Consider the following 21,017-nt stretch of genomic DNA (forward strand, 5'->3'; position numbering starts at 1 on the left):
AATGGAAAATGAGGATCAGCATAGAAAAGAATACAAAAAGAAAAGAAATAGTCAAGAATTCAAAAAACAAACTAAACAAATGGATGTGTCAACAGAATATACCAAAACAGAGAATAACAAAACAGGTGATGGGTCCAAAATGTATGCAAAAAGAAGAACATGAAGACCGAGGAAAAACTGGCTAGATCAGCTTTTACATATAGGAAAACAAAAAAAAAAGATTATCAACAGGTGACTTGTCAAAAGAGCAGAGGAGATGGACAGAACCGCCTTCGAATGTTATACCTAAGTAGTTTCTAGAATGGAAAAATAAATTTCACTGCGTATTGCATTGCGTATTACTTTTTGTTCTCTGTTGGTGTAAAGTCCAAAAAGTAGATAGAATATTATAAATATATATATAGTTGTTCCATTTTATCTTTGCCCAAACGTCATGATTATTTTTCAAACAAGTTAAATCAATACAATAATTATTGAAACGTACGTAGTAAACAAGGTATCAAAGACATGCCGTATTGTTTATCATTGCTTAACATTGTTGTTTCTATGGACAAGCGGCTTAATTTTACGATACTAAATAGTTTCATGCATGGAAAAGATAGAGTGAAAGAACTATATGACCATGTACACATATATTTTGTTTTCCCAATTAATCCCGACGCAAATATATGTTTATAAATATCTCATTTATAACAGGAATAAAGATTAATGGTATTTTTGAAGTTGATAGTAATACATTATAATGTATTAAATTACAAATTAGTTTACTTTTATTAACAATATCGTGTTGTTATTTTTTTTGTCTACGTGATCAATGTACTGTAATACTATTAAATAGTCATAAATTTCAGTTTACACAAAATTACGTTACCAGGAATATAATTTTCCGTGGCAATTTTGATAATTTTTTATAATGATCGTAATTTGTTTGTGTATTATCTACCCTACGTCACTGCAGAAATATTACCTGGCAAAATAATAGGGAAAATGGTGGAATACGCAAAAACGAAAATATTTCAAAGAATCGACGAGACGTCACCATATTCAAAAGTACAATATGTATAACACTTGGATGGGAAATATGTTATTTACCACTAATGTTGTGAATAAACTATTAGTACATAATTAACAATTCGAAGTAATTATTTCCGGAGAAGTAAAACCTCTAATGAGACCAAGTTTCTGGTTACGCTTATTCGTGGTTTCTGTTACTTGCAAACCAAGCGAATGCTGAATAAAAGAAGACACAGGGAGTCCAAAATATTGCACCTCACTACATGCCTATTCATCATGGCCAAATTCCAACGAAGACTTAGTCCCGATACTGAGTCAGGAGTAAAACTAATACAAAATAATTCGCTGTAAAACGAAACCAAGAGACGTCTTATATTTCAGTTCGTTCAGAGAGCGTCATAAACGCCCTTAGGTTACATCTGAGAATCTCTAATGAGAGTGAAACGTACGTAAGGGCTTTAGTGACGCTCTCTGAACGAACTGAAATATAAGACGTCTCTTGATTTCGTTTTACAGCGAATTATTTTGTATTATTAGTAATTATACTAAAATCGCAAAAAATGCACTAGAAATAAACAAACCAAGACACGTTGAATGTTACAAGGGGAACTCCCAAATCATGATTTACAATGTATTTAGATTGTAAATTCCAAATCATGATTTTCAGTTTATACATTGTAACGACGAAATTCACCCTGTAGGAATAATGTAAATAGAATTGACAAGATGTCATGGAAGGGGGTGATAACGTGTTAGAAAATTTGAAGAACAAGGCCACGGTCGCTAAGTACGGAAGAGATATGAGGGGGTCTTAACGGGGTGTTACTGATATTCTCTTATTAGCTTAGAAATAGAAAAAAAAATATAGAAAAATCAAATAGAAATAAAATATTGGGCGATACTGGTTTACTTATGGGAACCAAACATATACAAAAATAGAAACATTGAAAAAAGATAGCTCAAACCAAAAATTAACAAAAACACAGTCAATACAAAATCATATATGTACTTTTAAATGAAAGCAAATCAGTGTAACTTACCCCAAAAATTAACAAAAACACAGTCAATACAAAATCATATATGTACTTTTAAATGAAAGCAAATCAGTGTAACTTACCTTATGTCTTAGCCAAATCTTTGTTGTACTTAAGAAACAAGAGAAAGGGAACAAGACAATAATAAAATAGTATTTTGCAATGAATCAGAGAGTATTTATTGAAAAAAAATAAAATTGAAAAGAACTGTGATCTCTTACGGATTTACAAAAATAACGAGATCGAGATCATGTTTACCAAAAATTAAAAGTTTACAAAAAAATAATACCTTGTACATAGTCCGGTATCTTCTCATAGTTGATTTTCAAAAGTCCAAGGCACAGTTATACTTCACTATAGTCACATTACAAAAAGAATAGTTATATGGAAAGTATTCTTTTCGTCAAGATATAAGAAATTTGACCTGACGCTGGTGGGATGTCCCTACCGATTTAGTATCATAATAAATAGTTGACGTTACTAATCCCTCAATTGTCTTTGCGACGGGTGGCAATAGTTTTGGAACAGCTACTAGGGCCGTACTTTATATTATTTACAGAACTGACTCGTTACCTATCAATGCAAATAAATTATTAAAATTAAAATTTCTAGACAATGTATTAAAAATTTTGTTTACTGTAGACGAATTCGTTTAGTCATCTGAAATTAACTTGCTTGGAATCAATTACAAACGATCACAAACAATTTTTATGTCCAATGCGCTCATTACGTGAATTTTATGGAGTTAGATTATAATGTGTTTTATATCGTTTTCACTTTAAACAAAATGGACTTCCGATAATGCAGCTTTCTATCTTTAAATAAAAAAATATCCATAATACATGTGCTATCCATAGTTTATAGAAAGATTCAGCATTTGAAGAGTGGAGATATATAATGAGGCAAGCGATTTATTTCTTTAAAACAAATTGGTACTGTTCACAACCAAATATTGAAAAAAACTTATAATTTCTTCAGTATGTTGAACTGAATTAAAAAAGACAAACTGCTTCATGCTTTAACTGCAATGCTAGAAACTGCCTGCAAAAAAAAACTCCAAATGACTTCTTACTGCGTGCGTAGAGATTATATACCAGCATTGATATAAAGAGTCGCGTTCGCCTAAAAGCGGCTGAACGCGGTGGTCCACGACTTGATTAGACCGTAATGGAACACTATAACTCCACTACTTAAACTCAATGGGAAACTAAACCCCTCAGGTGCTGCAACCAACGGACCTCCGAGGCTCTAAGAACATGAGCTAACTTCTCTGCTTGGATGCCAAAACTAGAATTGAATCTACCGATCTCCCTAACTCAATCTCTCAAAAATTAAACGTCTCTTCCAAATCTATCCCACTTCCTACTAATATTTCTCAATCGACCAATCACAGACTTAAGGGACTTAACTAATTAAAATCTCGACCAATAGGAAATGCAAAATACGCTTTGGGTTGAACCCTCTTATGCACACCAAAAACATTCCATCCAATCATCAAGAGAATAAACAAAACGGATTCTAGTAGTTCCTCCACAAAATAAACTCCACAGTCTCATCGTCGCCAAAAAGACATTATTGAAGAATTTGCGGCTTTGATTCTTTTGTCGGTACAAATTAATATAAACATATCGAGGTCCCTCAGATAAAAGAAATATGAATGTCCATGAGAATACGAGAACGAATTACGTTTTCGATTTACCAAGCGATAGATTCATGTGAGAATTCAACAATTCCTCTGAAACTAAACATGATTTTAACGAATTTAGAATACATGGTGAAGCAAAATGTTAATGATTTTCGTACCGTTACAACATTGTAAATCATGATTCGGGAGTGCTTCTCATAACGTTCAACGTGTCTTGGTTTGTTTATTTCTAATACATCTTTATTGTGATTTTAGTATAGTATTCTTTAGAGTTGTACTTTATTCCAAGATTTTAAATACACATTGTGACATTGTCCATTCCCCAAGTACCTGGGAATTACTCTAGATAGAACATTGAACTACAAGCAGTACATTGAAAATACTAAAGCTAAGACCCAAGCTAGAAATAATATGCTACAATCCAAAATACAAATCCAGATGAGATGGAGTGTTATGAACAACAGCGCTAACACTCTACGTATCAACTGCAGAATATGCTTGCTCCGTTTGGGAACGATCAAGACACACTTATAAAAGAGACAGTGTAATAAATAACTCATATCGAATCACTGCGGGCTGCCTGAAGCCAACAAGAGTTGAAAGAACTTTTAACAAGGAAAAGACACAGCACGGCAGAACGAACTATAGATAAACGACCATATCCATCCCGTATTCGGCCATATTTCTATACATAAACGACATAAATCTAGAAGACAATTCATTAACACAGGAGAGCCATTATCTCACAATGCAAAGCCACGAGATCCATAATTTGGGAAGAGCAACAAACAGGAAATATGACAAATAGAATCCACAAGGAAAGAAAAGTTTTCCTGTAGTTGGCTGTATACCATCAATCACAAAAATTGGAATAAATCCTTTGTAAAAGGTATAAAATTTATTAAAATCCCTAAAGGGCTACATCAGAACAAAACGTTTTCGATTTTATTACAAAATCATCATCAGTGTAAGACAGTCTGGATGCTAGCTGAGCCACCAAAGAAATATAGGGGTAATAACCCTTCAAATATAAAATGTATGCTTTACAGATGCATATTTACTTAAAATGCCTTAGGAATAATGCCCTAAGGTAAGGTATTTAAATTCCCAACATGTGGGATGCAAAAAAATTTGAGTTTACATTTCGAGGACTTTATGACAAATAGCTCAGAAGTACTCCCAAGAGGTGCCCAACTTGACTGACAAAGATCGAAAACGCTGAATAGACTGTGTCTACAGGTATCGGAAGATCCAAACAAAATATTATATACTGACGTATCCTATATCATGTAAATGATCTTGCAGGACAAATAAAGTATTCTATTCTATTCTATCCTGGATATACATTGAGGAGAATGTCTGTCTGCTATGCATATGTGATTCATTCAACGGGACATCTACTGCAGTGTCATTTCGTAATCATGGGAGAGAATGCTTTGATGCACACTTAATGGAATGTAACGACTCGACGTAGCAATAGCTTAATAAAATATGTCAACCACTGGTTAAACGAAATATGACAGTTTTATCATTGTTTTATTGTTTTAATGCATTTTTGTAGTGGTAGGGGAGCCCAAGCGGGGATTTTTGCAGTTACTCGATCGCGTCAAACTATCATATGGGGAGAAACCTGGTACCCTGCAGATGTACCTCTACCATATATTGGCTCTTAACACAGGGGAGTTCGTTAAGGGGGGCTCGAAAAAAAATCTATCATTAGAAAAACTCGAAATTGTCCGATTAAGATTAAGCCTAATAAAATAAAAAAAGTCAATATGTAAATTCGTACAGGTTAAAACAAATTGTATATCAAAGTTTAGGTGGGTACAAAAGATATTTTCAAGAAAGTATCCAAATCATACAAGGGGATCATTGTTTAAATAATTAAAAAGGGGTCATTTTTGCAAAAAAAATACTTTTTTAACTGCTGAGGTCATTCAATTACCAACGAAGGTCTATAGGATTTTTTTCCGCAAAGTTGAAGAGTAAATATTTCTCATAAGACTTACTAAATTAAATTTGACCCCCATTTATTTAAATAATTAAAAACAAATTTGCAAAAAATTATTTTTAGCGTTTTAAATAAGCACGATAAAATATCTTATTTTACAGACTAAGTTGCGCTATGTTACCAGTACCAAGCAAAAAAAATTTGTCGAAAAATATTTAATAGTTTTTGAGATATTGAATTTGTTTATTAAATGTTACTATATTTTCAATTGAAAAAACGCGGTTGTTGCCAAAGAAATATTCACCTGCCTAAGATCTCAATATTTGTATTTTTATGTATATTTTCGATAAATGTATTGATAAATTCAAATTTCTGGTAAACTCCCCCCTAAAATGGCATTTAAAAATTATTCAAATTTGTTTATAAATTGTTTTTTTAATAACGTCGCGGGGATTAAGTATTTTGAAATGCCGTTTCGATCATTGGGTTCCTGGGATTTTTTTACTAATTAACAAAATTTTTTTGTCTTTTTTTCTTCTTCTTTTTCTTCATGGAGTTATATTACTACGGGCTCTTTTAGGGTTAATTTTATTAAGAATTTCGAATCTCTGAGTTGTAGATTCTAGACCTAAAAATATTAAGATTTAACTAAAATCTTTTAAATAAAATGTGGCTACTTACTGAGTGGGTGTTTTATTTAAAAATTTAAAAATTATTTTTACCAAGTACTTTAAAACTATTTGACGTATCCTTATCATACTTGGCAGAAAGTGTGGCTATTATACACCCTATTAAATTGTGATTAATAAACGTTTCTAGCTAGTGCCAGAGACGTACGACAGGGGATAGTGAATGATTGACCCTTCCCAAATTCTACGCCACTGAGTGAATTACTATTGTAGCGAAATTTTTCGATTCTCCAATACTTTGTATGTAAATAACTTTATTGGTATTGATAAAGTCATCAGTTTGAGAGACATTGGAAGTTTAAAATGAATGAATGAATGAATCAAAATAACTATGCCGTTTCATTTTTAACGTCCAATATCTCGAAAACTAATGACCTAACCATTACCAGTAAAGAGTGTATTATTTACATATAAAGTATTGGAGAATCGAAAAATTTCGCTAAAATAGTAATTCCCTCAGTGGCGTAGAATTTGGGAAGGGTCAACCATTAACTGGCCCCTGTCGTACGCCTCTGGTGGTAGCTAGAAACTTTTATTTATCACAATTTAGTAGACTGTATAGTACCCACACTTTCTGTAAAGTATGATAAGGATACGTCAAATAGTTTGAAAGTACTTGGTGAAAATAATTTTTAAATTTTTAAATAAAAAACCCTGTAACTCAGTAAGTAGCCACATTTTATTTAAGTGATTTTAGACCAATCTAGATATTTTTAGGTCTAGAATCTACAACTTAGAGATTCGACATTCTTAATGAAACTTAACCCAAAAAGGGCCCGTAGTAATACAATGCCAAGAAGAAAAAAAAAGAGGAAAAAAAGACAAAAAAATTTGTTAATTAGTGAAAAATTCCCAGGAACCCAATTATCGAAACGGCATTTCAAAATATTTAATCACCGCGACGTTGTTAAAACAACAAATTATAAACAAATTTGAATTATTTTCAAATGCAATTTTAGGGGGCAGTTTAATTGAAATTTAAATTTAACAATACATTTATCGAAAATATACATAAAAATAAAAATACTAAGATTTAATACAGGTGAATATTTCTTTGGCAACAACCGCGTTTTTGCAATTGAAAATATAGTAACATTTAATAAACAAATTCAACATCTCAAAAAATATTAAATATTTTTCGACCAATTTTTTTTTGCTTAATACTGATAACATAGCACAACTTATCCTGTAAAATAAGATATCTTATAGTGCTTATTTAAAACGCTAAAAATAATTTTTTGCAAATTTGTTTTTAAAGTTTTATGTATAATTATTTGAATAAATAGGGGGTCAAATTTAATTTAGTAAGGCTTATGTGAAAGATTTACCCTTCAACTTTACAGAAAACAATCCTATAGACCTTCATTAGTTATTGAATGACCTAAGCAGTTAAAAAAGTAATTTTTTTGCAAAAATGACCCTTTTAATTATTTAAACAATGATCCCCTTGTATGATTTGGATACTTTCTTGAAAATATCTTTTGTACCCACCTAAACTTTGATATAAAATTTGTTTCAACCTGTACGAATTTACATTTTGATTTACATGTAGTGTAATTTTATTTTACTAGACTAATAAGGTAAGTTAGGTACATGCAAAATAGTGTATATTTCAAAAATCTCACGATTTGAGTGGGACGTAAGGAAATGGGCGAGTCACATAGATTCACAAAAAAAGCGAATATTTCGCGAAATGAACGTCAGATTAAAAAACCAAAAAATACGTGTTCAATATTTTTCAAAAATTTATCGAATGATACCAAACATGACCCCCCACAGAGAAGGGTGGGGGGTAAATTTAAATTTTAAACACGAAGACCGCGATATTTCGCGAAATGAACATCAGATCGAAAAACTGCAAAATACACTCAATATTTTTAAAAAGTCTATCGAATTGTACCAAACACGACCCCCCACGGAGGTGGGGTGGGGCGTTACTATAAAATCTTAAATATGAGCCCCAAATTTTTATGGCAGATTTGTATTCTTTACGTAAAAATAAGCAACTTTTATTCGAGTCATTTTTTTTCGAATTATGGATAGATGGCGCTATAATCGGAAAAAACGGTTGTTGGAAATGGAAAATTAATTAAAAAATGGGTAAGTCCCCACTAAAATGGAAAACTTTACTTACTTTTTTTGGTTTTAGGACCTAATAATCACAAAAAAATGGGTCCCCATAACGCTGGAGTGATTGCAAATTTAGCATACTTTCCCCACCTACTATAGGGACTTGCATATATTTGAATGCATTTCATTTATTATGTGCTATACTTTAATTTTAATTTTTAATTATTTTAAATTAAACTGTAAGATTTGTGACCAATTTAGTTCATACACGAAATAAATAAATAAAATACAGTTTAGATCTAACTATTTTTATTACCGAGTATGTTTTTATGTACATATCACTGTTATCTTTTTCATTTTCTTGATGAACAATAAAATTGGAGCATCCATATAATTTGACATTTTATCTATATTGTAATAAGTATCATAAACTTAACAATCCTTGTGTACCAAACAATATTAGTGTTTATATCAGTCGGTACAATTATTACAAAAAGAATATTAACAATACACTGGGTCGGTTTTTTAATGTCACGTGAAGAACGTATAGTTTGTAAGTAATTACGAGATAATATTGTAATTACCTTTGTGTTTTTATTTGCAGGGAACATACAGAGTGAGTTTTATGTATGGAAACTCTCAATTATCTCGAAAACGGCTTGCACGATTTTTATAGATTTTGGTAGGTAGGGGTTTTCTAATGCGGTCGATATTATAGTTCTAATTACATTGTTACCAGATCTTCCGTTTTTCTGGAACTCTAATGAACTTTATTATTTCTCTCTTTTATATTTCTCTACATAATCACGGTAATCAACTGTGAACAAACTAGCTTTAGTAAATTCAGAGAGATTTTTCGGCGCTGCCTCTCCGTCTATAATCTAAACACTTCCCTCAGTCGCTCATGTCAGTCCTATTCTCCTGTTTAACTGTTGTATGCATCCCGTACCATGGGGTGTACAGATGGAAAAAAATGATTTCACTTTGCGTAGGTTAGATATGAATGGCCAGAGAGGAAAAAAATGATGCATAGTTACATTTCTCAATGTTAGATTTTGGTACAGTTATGAACACTTACTTCATTTTTTTCTCTTCTTTATATTATCTCCCTGTAATCGTACACTAGATATAAGGAGTTACAAAATGGAAATACGTGCTCACTGTCACTGCCCCTTTTCACATCTATAAAGAGGGATGCACCAAAAAAATTCCTGATATTACTCTCTCAATAACGGTTTTTATTTTTTTTATTAAAAACTAATTTAACATTAAAATATTTATGGTTTCCTTTTTTACGGTTAAAAAAAGTGAAACCTTAATTTTTCACCTGAAATAATATTATTTAAAACTATTCAGATTGTTCACTGTTATCTAATAGGTTTTATTCAATTTCAGATCGGATGGCACCGAATCTCCCATTTTAGAGGAAACGGAGAGTGCCAATTCAGAAAAACCAAAACTTGTTAAATATGGAGAACTAGTCATTTTAGGGTAAGCTAATTTATTGTTACTTGTTACGAGTGCTACAAAAATAGAATGAACACATATTTTTTGGAAAAAAATCAGTTTTTTGCGTGTCAAAGTATCTACTCTCCTTTAGTCAATAGACTTTTGCATGCGAAGTAGGTATCTCAGAAATGAGATTTTTTTATGACTCATCTGGCATCTTTGGCGGTAAAACGTTTACCAATAAGTTTGTTTTTGATTCTTGAGAAAGCAAAGAAATCACATGGTGTTAAATCAGGCGTGAAAGCTGGCATTGTCCTGATGCAAAAGGATGCGACAATTACAGTTGTGTTTTTGCGGAGTTCGTCAATCACTTCTGGCAAACAAACAGTTGTATACCATTCAAAATTGATGGTTGTGCCATTCCCTAACTAGATTCTGATGGCGTATTTATGTCCAGCGTCCCCAAAAACCATCGAATAATCATATCAATAATCAAAAAGTCAATGCATTTAAAAAATTTTTCCTAAATGTCCGGATCTAGTATGCTCAGTTATTCGTTTGGATCTTTTGTAGTTTGTCTTTTTTGAATTACATAATAATACTTATTGCTCGCCAGTTGTGTTTAATAAATTGTCGCATTGCGTTGTATGAGGTATTTCAAAATAACCATATCCTTCACATATGTTTATACTATAATTAAATATATTCGGTTAAAATTTAAAGTTTTCCTATTAAATGTTTACAGTAGCAATTTTTTATGTACCAATATTCGTGTAAAGTATCTATTTAGGAAGTAGGTCACTGGAAATAGGTTCTAGTCTAACCTCAATGACAAGCATTGTATTGCATGCTAATTTTTTTACCAAGATAAGTAGCTGTACTTTCTCAAATAATTTCCGTTAGAAGAAATTAGCAGTGTTTTATAAGTATAAAAGAAGCATCCTGGATTACAAGACAAAGAATAGTAAACCGTTTATTATTAAATTAAATAGGTAGGTATGTAAGTAACTTGTAAGTATCGGTATAAAATGCAGAAATTAGGAAATTGGTCAATAGTCTAGGTCTAACCAAATAATATTTAAACATTTCGGCACTATAATCACTAATTTTTTTTTATTGGAAGAACTTACAGGACAATAAAATGATTGCGATTATCTTCTGTTGTGATATTCTCCTCCAACCATTTCCGAAACCTCCTAACATTCTGACGCGAGTCTGATATCAGATAGAGATCAGTCTAAAGTAATATTTTAAACTGATCAGTCTAAAATATTATTTTTAGTCCAGAGAAATAAGATTTTTCTCGTGACACATCACCCTCCAGGCCGAAACCAAATTTTTTGAGTAGTATGGACATCTATAATAATAACCTATATGTTTCCTGCAGCCGATTTTGATGATATACATAGTTATAAACAAATTAAGATCAAAAAACGGTTTTTCGCTTTTTTCGTCTCTAACCAAAAAGTTAAGCATTTTAAACAAATTTGAGAGAAAGAAACCCATAAATCGTCTAAAAAATTTCAATATGGCGTCCGCTTAATATGTCCATCCTTATTGGTTGCTTAGAAAATTGCAAAATAAATAATAAATTTTGAGTTTTTATAAATATTCATAACTTAGGTAAAAATTAACTTAGAATCTTCTTATTACACGGAATGCCGAGACTTCTTGTACTTAAATTATATTTTAAATTTCAAAGCAATTGGTCAAATAGTTTAATAGTATATTAAGTATGGAGAACGGTAAGGGTTTTATACCGATCGAAGACAATTGTTTTGAGGAGGAGCGGAGCGACAACTCCAATTATTGTCTGAGATCGGTAACCCTTAACGTTCGACATGCTTATAACGTTTTTTGCACGATTGATACCATTATAAATTATAAAATTAAACATTTTCGTCATATTGACTAGTTTCATTCATATCATTTTATCAAGATAGATACTTTGGTTGTTAGGTAGTAACTAGGGTGCATAACAACAATGGAGAATTGAGGTTTTATTTAGTTGTCAATAATTTTAAGTACAATTTTGATTATTATAAATTAAAATATGAGCGAAAGTGAATTTGAAGAAATTGAACGGGCTTGGGAAGAAGGGTGTTCCGCAATTATTCCCGAAAAATCCAAAATCCGTTATCAAAATACCTACCAAAGTTTTAAAAAATGGTGCGAAGGCAAGAATTTAAGAATCGAAGAAAAGACTCTATTGGCATATTTCGTTCAAAGACATATGCAGTTGAAAGCTCCTGGAAGCCTCTGGGCAGAATATTCAATGATTAAATCCACCGTTTTTCTTTATGATGGCATTGATATTTCCAAGTTTTCAACTTTGATCGCGTATTTGAAGAAAAAAATGTTGGCTATAGGCCTAAGAAAGCGAGCATTTTTACACGGGAGCACGTCTATTACGCCAGATCATCCATTTCATAAGTCCATATTTGGAATAGTTTCATATTTTTTTGCTAATTTTTTGCTAATTTATTACCACAAAAACAAATTTTTTGCTCCACCCCTAACCGAGAAACAATGGTTGATGTAGCGTAATATTACGTCACATCAACGATAGCCATATCTCGCGAACCTAAAGAGCTAGAAAATCGTACTACGCGGCATATTTTTTTTGCTAATTTATTGCTGTCGATCTGCATATGCAACATACCCCAACACCACCCCTGCTTCCCTTACAGCTAAACAACACCCCCAAAAAACAAAGAAAAATCTTGAAAAATGATTTTTGTGATATAGTTGACGGTTGATATTTAATTGCTAATTTTTTGCTGCCATTAGCCGCAAAAAACAATTTTTTTGCTCCACCCCTAACCGAGAAACAATGGTTGATGTAGCGTAATATTACGTCACATCAACGATAGCCATATCTCGCGAACCTAAAGAGCTCGAAAATCGTACGACGCGGCATATTTTTTTGCTAATTTATTGCTGTCGATCTGAATATGCAACATACCCCAAAACCACCCCTGCTTCCCTTACAGCTAAACAACACCCCCAAAAAACAACGAAAAATCTTGAAAAATGATTTTTGTGATATAGTTGACGGTTGAGATTTAATTGCTAATTTTTTGCTGTCATTAGCCGTAAAAAACAATTTTTTTGCTCCACCCCTAACTGACAAACAATGGTTGATGTAGCTTAATATTATGTCACCTCATCGATAGCCATATCTCGCGAACCTAAAGAGCTAGAAAATCGTACGACGCGGCATATTTTTTTGCTAATTTATTGCTGTCGATCTGCATACGCAACATACCTTAAAACCACCCCTGCTTCCCTTACAGCTAAACAACACCCAAAAAACAACGAAAAATCTTGAAAAATGATTTTTGTGATATAGTTGACAGTTGCTATTTAATTGCTAATTTTTTGCTGTCATTAGCCGCAAAAAACAATTTTTTTGCTTCACCCCTAACTGAGAAACAATGGTTGATGTAGCTTAATATTACGTCACATCAACGATAGCCATATCTCGCGAACCTAAAGAGCTAGAAAATCGTACTACGCGGCATATTTTTTTGCTAATTTATTGCTGTCGATCTGCATATGCAACATACCCCAAAACCACCCCTGCTTCCCTTACAGCTAAACAACACCCCCAAAAAACAACGAAAAATCTTGAAAAATGATTTTTGTGATATAGTTGACGGTTGATATTTAATTGCTAATTTTTTGCTGTCATTAGCCGCAAAAAACAATTTTTTTGCTCCACCCCTAACTGAGAAACAATGGTTGAAGTATCTTAATATTATGTCACATCATCGATAGCCATATCTCGCGAACCTAAAGAGTTAGAAAATCGTACGACGCGGCATATTTTTTTGCTAATTTATTGCTGTCGATCTGAATATGCAACATACCCCAAAACCACCCCTGCTTCCCTTACAGCTAAACAACACCCCCAAAAAACAACGAAAAATCTTGAAAAATGATTTTTGTGATATAGTTGACTGTTGATATTTAATTGCTAATTTTTTGCTGTCATTAGCCGTAAAAAACAAATTTTTTGCTCCACCCCTAACTGAGAAACAATGGTTGATGTAGCTTAATATTATGTCACATCATCGATAGCCATATCTCGCGAACCTAAAGAGCTAGAAAATCGTACGACGCGGCATATTTTTTTGCTAATTTATTGCTGTCGATCTGAATATGCAACATACCCCAAAACGTATTTCCCAAATTATTTCCCATTTAGAATAGTTGATTATAATAATTAACTTACGTATAAAAATTATTTTAACAATATTTTGTACGTGTTATGTCAACTGAATACATATATTTATTTTGCTAACCTAAATATATACTTTTATATATACATTGATTTATTACAATTAAGTTTAAAACATCTGGATAGTTCTGCTTCCCTTCCTTTAACAAATATTTTTATATCAAACAAACACTAAACATATCAAAATATCTTGTATCAAAATATACAGTCACTGCGCACGCTAAATAATGACGTCACTGGCTTGATGAAGTTTAATTCGCGTGTATTTTTTTCATACCTAACTTTTTTTATTGGCGTACACGTTAGCGTGTACCTAGACACAGCGAAATATAACCATAATAAAAACTAATGCAAAACTATGTGACGTCACGTGCCGTTTGAACTATTTTATACCGCTGAAGACTTTAAATATGTATTTCTAAGTTATTACGAGTTTTTGAAGCGTGAAATTTTGGAAATCTCATTTTTAAACAAAACTGAACATTATTATGTAATAAAAAAAAATTGTGCAAGTTCCCTATTGTTCGAAAAAATTTTATAACAGATTTCGAAAGCTTGTTGCTTGGAAACAGACCGACGCTGTAGGCGGAGGTCTGTTGCCTGTAAGCAACAAACTTGAGAAAGTTGTTAAAAAATTTTTGAGCATTTATCAATGTTCGAGGGAAGCAGGGGTGGTTTTGGTGTATGTTGCATATTCAGATCGACAGCAATAAATTAGCAAAAAAATATGCCGCGTCGTACGATTTTCTAGCTCTTTAGGTTCGCGAGATATGGCTATCGATGATGTGACATAATATTAAGCTACATCAACCATTGTTTGTCAGTTAGGGGTGGAGCAAAAAAATTGTTTTTTACGGCTAATGACAGTAAAAAATTAGCAATTAAATCTCAACCGTCAACTATATCACAAAAATCATTTTTCAAGATTTTTCGTTGTTTTTTGGGGGTGTTGTTTAGCTGTAAGGGAAGCAGGGGTGGTTTTGGGGTATGTTGCATATTCAGATAGCAATAAATTAGCAAAAAAATATGCCGTGTCGTACGATTTTCTAGCTATTTAGGTTCGCGAGATATGGCTATCGATGATGTGACATAATATTAAGCTACATCAACCATTGTTTCTCAGTTAGGGGTGGAGCAAAAAAATTGTTTTTTACGGCTAATGACAGCAAAAAATAAGCAATTAAATATCAATCGTCAACTATATCACAAAAATCATTTTTCAAGATTTTTCGTTGTTTTTTGGGGGTGTTGTTTAGCTGTAAGGGAAGCAGGGGTGGTTTTGGGGTATGTTGCATATTCAGATCGACAGCAATAAATTAGCAAAAAAATATGCCGCGTCGTACGATTTTCTAGCTCTTTAGGTTCGCGAGATATGGCTATCGTTGATGTGACGTAATATTACGCTACATCAACCATTGTTTCTCGGTTAGGGGTGGAGCAAAAAAATTGTTTTTTGCGGCTAATGACAGCAAAAAATTAGCAATTAAATATCAACCGTCAACTATATCACAAAAATCATTTTTCAAGATTTTTCGTTGTTTTTTGGTGGTGTTGTTTAGCTGTAAGGGAAGCAGGGGTGGTGTTGGGGTATGTTGCATATGCAGATCGACAGCAATAAATTAGCAAAAAAATATGCCGCGTAGTACGATTTTCTAGCTCTTTAGGTTCGCGAGATATGGCTATCGTTGATGTGACGTAATATTACGCTACATCAACCATTGTTTCTCGGTTAGGGGTGGAGCAAAAAATTTGTTTTTGTGGTAATAAATTAGCAAAAAATTAGCAAAAAAATATGAAACTATTCCAAATATGGACTTATGAAATGGATGATCTGGCGTAATAGACGTCACGGGAGCAATTTGAAAAATTTCTGATGGAAGCACCGGATGAAGAATGTCTAGTTCACAAGGTAATATAAGCTAGTTTAGGTAAAAGAAATACTCTAATGAAGAGTTTTTCATAATTTGTAGGTCGCAATGATATTGGGAATATCTGGTGCCTGTAGAAGAGAAGAATTATATAATATTACTATGAATGACATCCAACAAACCGATGGTTTAATGATTGTAAAAGTACCCAATACAAAAACGAACATCCAGCGTACTTTTACAGTCGTTAATAAACCAGACGATAAAATTCCATATTTAGAAATTCTGCAAAAGTATATAATACTTCGTCCATTACAAGTAAAATCAAATCATTTGTTCTTAAGATACGCCAAAGGAAAATGTTGTGCTCAAGTAATAGGGAAAGGGACAATCGGGGGCTGGCCTTCTCAAATTGCCAAATTCTTAAATTTGCCTAATCCCGAGAACTATATTGGCCATTCGTTCAGGAGGACATCAGCAACGCTTTTGGCTAATAAAGGTGTTGATGTCCTCGGATTAAAGCGTCATGGAGGTTGTTGTTCATCGACAGTGGCAGAAAGCTATGTAGAAGATTCTCTTCAAAATAAAATAGATTTTGCCGAAAAAATATTGTGCAATACTAGTAATACTACTAATGTATGCGATTCTGCAGGAGTTTCTGTTAGAAGTGAAACCACAGCCCAAACAAGTGGGATTTCATTAAATAATTTAACAAATTGTACCATAAGTTTCAATATTAATAAATAATTCGTTAGTTTTCTTTATTCTTTCAAAAAATAAATTAAAATTAAGAGATTTTTTAACTCGACGGTAAGTGAATTACTTACCGTCGAGTTGGAGTACTTACCGTCGAGTTGGATTACTTACCGTCGAGTTGCTAGTAAATGTCACCTACTGACGTAAAATCTGTCACGGTAAACAGTCAAAAATGATCAATCGTGCAAAAAATAATTTAACAAATTGTACCATAAGTTTCAATATTAATAAATAATTCGTTAGTTTTCTTTGTTCTTTCAAAAAATAAATTAAAATTTAGAGATTTTTTAAGTCGACGGTAAGTGAATTACTTACCGTCGAGTTGGAGTACTTACCGTCGAGTTGCTAGTAAATGTCACCTACTGACGTAAAATCTGTCACGGTAAACAGTCAAAAATGATCAATCGTGCAAAAAAGTTATTTAATTTGTTTATCCCAAATTCATTTTTTTTGCAACAGTATAAGTCAGAAAATTATGAGGTTACAATAATACTTCGGACAGTTTATGAAAGAAGAACATTTATACTACTACCTTTATTAAAAATAAATGACAAAAAATAATTTTAAACAGTGTAAAATTATTTTGCAAAAACATGTCGATTTTTTGCTTACTTATGGTAGGGGAGCCCAAGCGGGGATTTTTGCAGTTACTCGAGCGCGTCAGATTAGCATATAAGGAGAAACCTGATACCCTGCAGATGTACCTCTACCATATATTGGCTCTTAACACAGGGGAGTTCGTTAAAGGGGGCCCGAAAAAAAAATTTTATCCTTAAAAAAACTCGAAATTGTCAGATTAAGATAAGGTAAGTTAAGTACCTGCAAAAGAGTGTATATTTCAAAAATCTGACGATTTGCGCCGGGCGTAAGGAAATGGGCGAGTCCCAAAGTTTCACAAGAAAAAAGGGAATATTTCGCGAAATGAATGACAGATCGAAAAACTAAAAAATATGTGCCCAATATTTTTTAAAAATCTATCGAATGATACCAAACACGACACCATGGAGAGGGGTGGGGGGTAAATTTAATATTTTAAATACTAATCCCTCGATATTTCGCAAAATGAACATCAGATCGAAAAACTGTAAAATACACTTATTCAATATTTTTGAAAAATCAATCGAATGGCACCAAACACGTCCCCCCGTGGATGTGGGGTGGGGGGTTACTTTAAAATCTTAAATAGGAGCCCTCATTTTTTATTGCAAATTTGGATTCCTTACGTAAAAATAAATAACTTTTATTACAAACATTTTTTCGAATTATGGATAGATGGCGTTATAATCGGAAAAAACGATTATTGAAAATGGAAAATTAAATTAAAAAATGACAAGCGCCCACTAAAATGGAAAACTTTACTTAACTTTTTTTGGTTTTAGGACCTACTTTTCACAACCCAATAGGTCCCCAAAGCGCTCGAGTGACTGCACATTTAGCATACTTTGCTCCCCTACCATTATAAACAATTAGAATAACTTTTTAACCATTACCCGTAGAAATTTTTTTTTCATATTTAGAAAGACTTAATTTTTATACACATTTAGAAAAAAAAAACAACTGTCCTAGGACAATTAGGGACAAAGTTAGCCCCCCCCCCCATTTTTTTAATTCACATGTTTTTGCAAAATTATTTTGCAATATTTATAATTATTTCTTGTCATTTTTTTTTTCAAAGTAATTAATACTGTAAATTTTCTTCTTTCATAAACTATCCAAAATATTACTGTAACTTCATCATTTTCTGACTTACAGTGTTGAAAAAAAAATTAATTTTGGATAAACAAATTAAATAACTTTTAAACTATTTGACCAATTGCTTTGAAATTTAGGGTATGATTTAAGGACCAGAAGTCTCACCATTTAGTGTAATAAGAACGTTCTAAGTTAATTTTTACATAAGTTATGAATATTTATAAAAACTGAAAATTTATGATTTATATTGCAATTTTCTAAGCAACCAATAAGAATAGACATATTTAGCGAACGCAATATTGAAGTTTTTTATACGATTTATGAGTTTCTCACTCTCAAATTTGTTTAAAATGCCCAATTTTTTAGTAATAGACGAAAAAAGCGAAAATTTACCGTTTTTTGATCTTCATTTGTTTATAGTTTATAACTATGTATATCATCAAAATCGGCTGCAGGAAACATATAGGTTATTATTATAGATGACCATACTACTCGAAAAATTTGGTTTCGGCCTGGAGGGGGTTGTGTCACCAACAGGATTTTTTTCCTTATTTTTCTGAACTATTTGCCATTCTGATAATTTTAGTGTAGGAAACAGAGGTTGAACATCGCAAAATTTACACAAGTCCGGTTTTATTTATTTTTTCTGGTATATCAAGGGGTGCTTATTATGAGACTAACTTTTTCTTAAAAAATTTCGCCTCGGAACCCCCCTTTTCATCCCTTTAAAGGGGGTAATTTGCGGTTTTTGCGAAACGTAGCCCTTCCTGTACGGTTTGCGAAAAATTTACTTAATAGTAAAATGAAGAGGACTATATTTCCTACTATTTATTTCTCGACAGCATATGTCTATTACCCACCGTTTAGCGGGGGTGGCGCCCCAAAGTTGACAAATTTTTAAAAAAGATGTTTAAAAAAAATATTTTTCCCTTGCAATGCAAATCAAGAAGAAAGCCTGCTGCAATTAATCACTAATACGTGGCTGATTTTTTGGTATAGGTTTTATTTAAGGACAATTGCCCATTTTTTAATTACATGGTGTTACATTTAAAAAAACCCCTTTTTATCCCATCGGAACCGCTTATGCTAGAGTAAAAAAACTTTCAGCAATTACCCATGTACAAGTATTATTTACAAATTTGTATAATGCACCCCCATATTTTCCCCGGAACCACCCAAAAAAAAAGGAGAATTAATAAAGAAAATAATCAAAAATTTATTTTGGGCCACCACTGTGGATTTAGGGGGCAAAGAAAGTAAAATATGCATAGGTCATAATGTGTAGCAGACAGTGTGTTCTTTTATTTTTCATAAGTACGTTATCAATAAAATGAATAGGTGACGTACGAAAAAAAAAACGAAAACTGGAGCCCGCCAAAGCATTTCTGAGGTTTACGGCGCCACTATGCCGTAACGGTTGCTTATACGAGAAAAATGCATCGGACCTTATGTGTAGAAGTCTTTAATTCTGTATAAGCTTTGTTTAAAAAAAATGCATAGGTAATGAGAAAATCGTAAAAATATGCTTGCCAAGGGATAGGGGTAGTTTCTGCAGTTTATTTTCAAGGATAGGGGTAGTTTCGGCAGGGATGTTGCGATAACCATATATATTTATGAAAAACCCTATTGATGAAGCATACCTATGCCCGTATGGGTCAAACAGCAAAAAAAAATTTTTTTTAGTCTCATAATAAGCACCCCGTGATATACAGAAAAAAAAATAAAACCAGACTTATTGTGTCCATTTTGCGAGGTTCAACCTCTGTTTCCTACACTATTTGTTTTATTAAAAATAATCATATTTGATTCTGCAAACATCTTCTCTCTGAACTGGCCAATTTGAAACTGAAAAATGTCAATTCACAGATATTGTTATATTATAAGCTAAAAGGACATATTTATGTATTTATGGGAATGTTATGTACCTACATAAGGCCGGTCTCAAAGTAATTGATTTACAAAAGTAAAACGAAAATTTTGAAAAGCTGGCTATTTATTTCCCAAAAAACAGGCTCACAAAAAAAAACAAAATAATTTTTAAAAATAATTTTTTGGAAAAAAGTGCGCATGAGGCCAAATATGGAGATTACGGTGGATGGGGCAGCCGTTCGTAGCCCAATTCGACTACTTGGCCATAGCGACGGCAGATATGTGAGCCGGTGCGTTGTCATCGTGGAAGAGCACTTTATATTTTACCAAAATGGGCCCATTTTTTCTGCAATTCGACGTCGAATTGGCTCAATAATTCGGCATAGTAGAGTCCTGTGGCCATTTTGCCCTTATTAAGGTAGTCGGTGTGGATCAGACTTTGTGAATCACAGAAAACGGTGGCCATCACCTTTCTAGGCGGTGCGGTAGTCGTCGGCTTTAATCCGTTCTTTAACGGTAAAATATTGCAAAACCTCTGAATTTTAAAGAACCGCTTGGATTGACATGAAATTTGGCATACGCATAGCTAACAAGTCAAAGAAAAAAAGTGATATTGTGCCGATATGTGCTTTTGCCATGGGGGTGGTTTTTACCCCTCTTGGGGGTGAAAAAATATTCGTCCAAAGTAAGTCAGGAAATGGATAAACTGGCTAATTTTAAGTAACTTTTGTTCTATA

The 21,017-nt window shown here is 32.7% G+C and overlaps 1 protein-coding gene across 5 annotated transcripts in view; it reads left to right on the forward strand.

The window, feature by feature from the left end:
* Positions 1-21,017, forward strand: part of LOC114343163 (protein pellino) — a 370,712-nt gene that overhangs the window by 255,961 nt on the left and 93,734 nt on the right. For all 5 annotated transcript variants that reach the window (XM_050654280.1, XM_050654279.1, XM_028293976.2 and 2 more), the window contains exon 2: positions 9,799-9,894. In XM_050654280.1, the coding sequence (XP_050510237.1) occupies positions 9,799-9,894 (96 nt within the window). The remainder of the gene's footprint in view (positions 1-9,798; positions 9,895-21,017) is intronic.

Source organism: Diabrotica virgifera, chromosome 6 (assembly GCF_917563875.1).
Source record: "Diabrotica virgifera virgifera chromosome 6, PGI_DIABVI_V3a".
Taxonomy (NCBI): Eukaryota; Metazoa; Arthropoda; class Insecta; order Coleoptera; family Chrysomelidae; genus Diabrotica; species Diabrotica virgifera.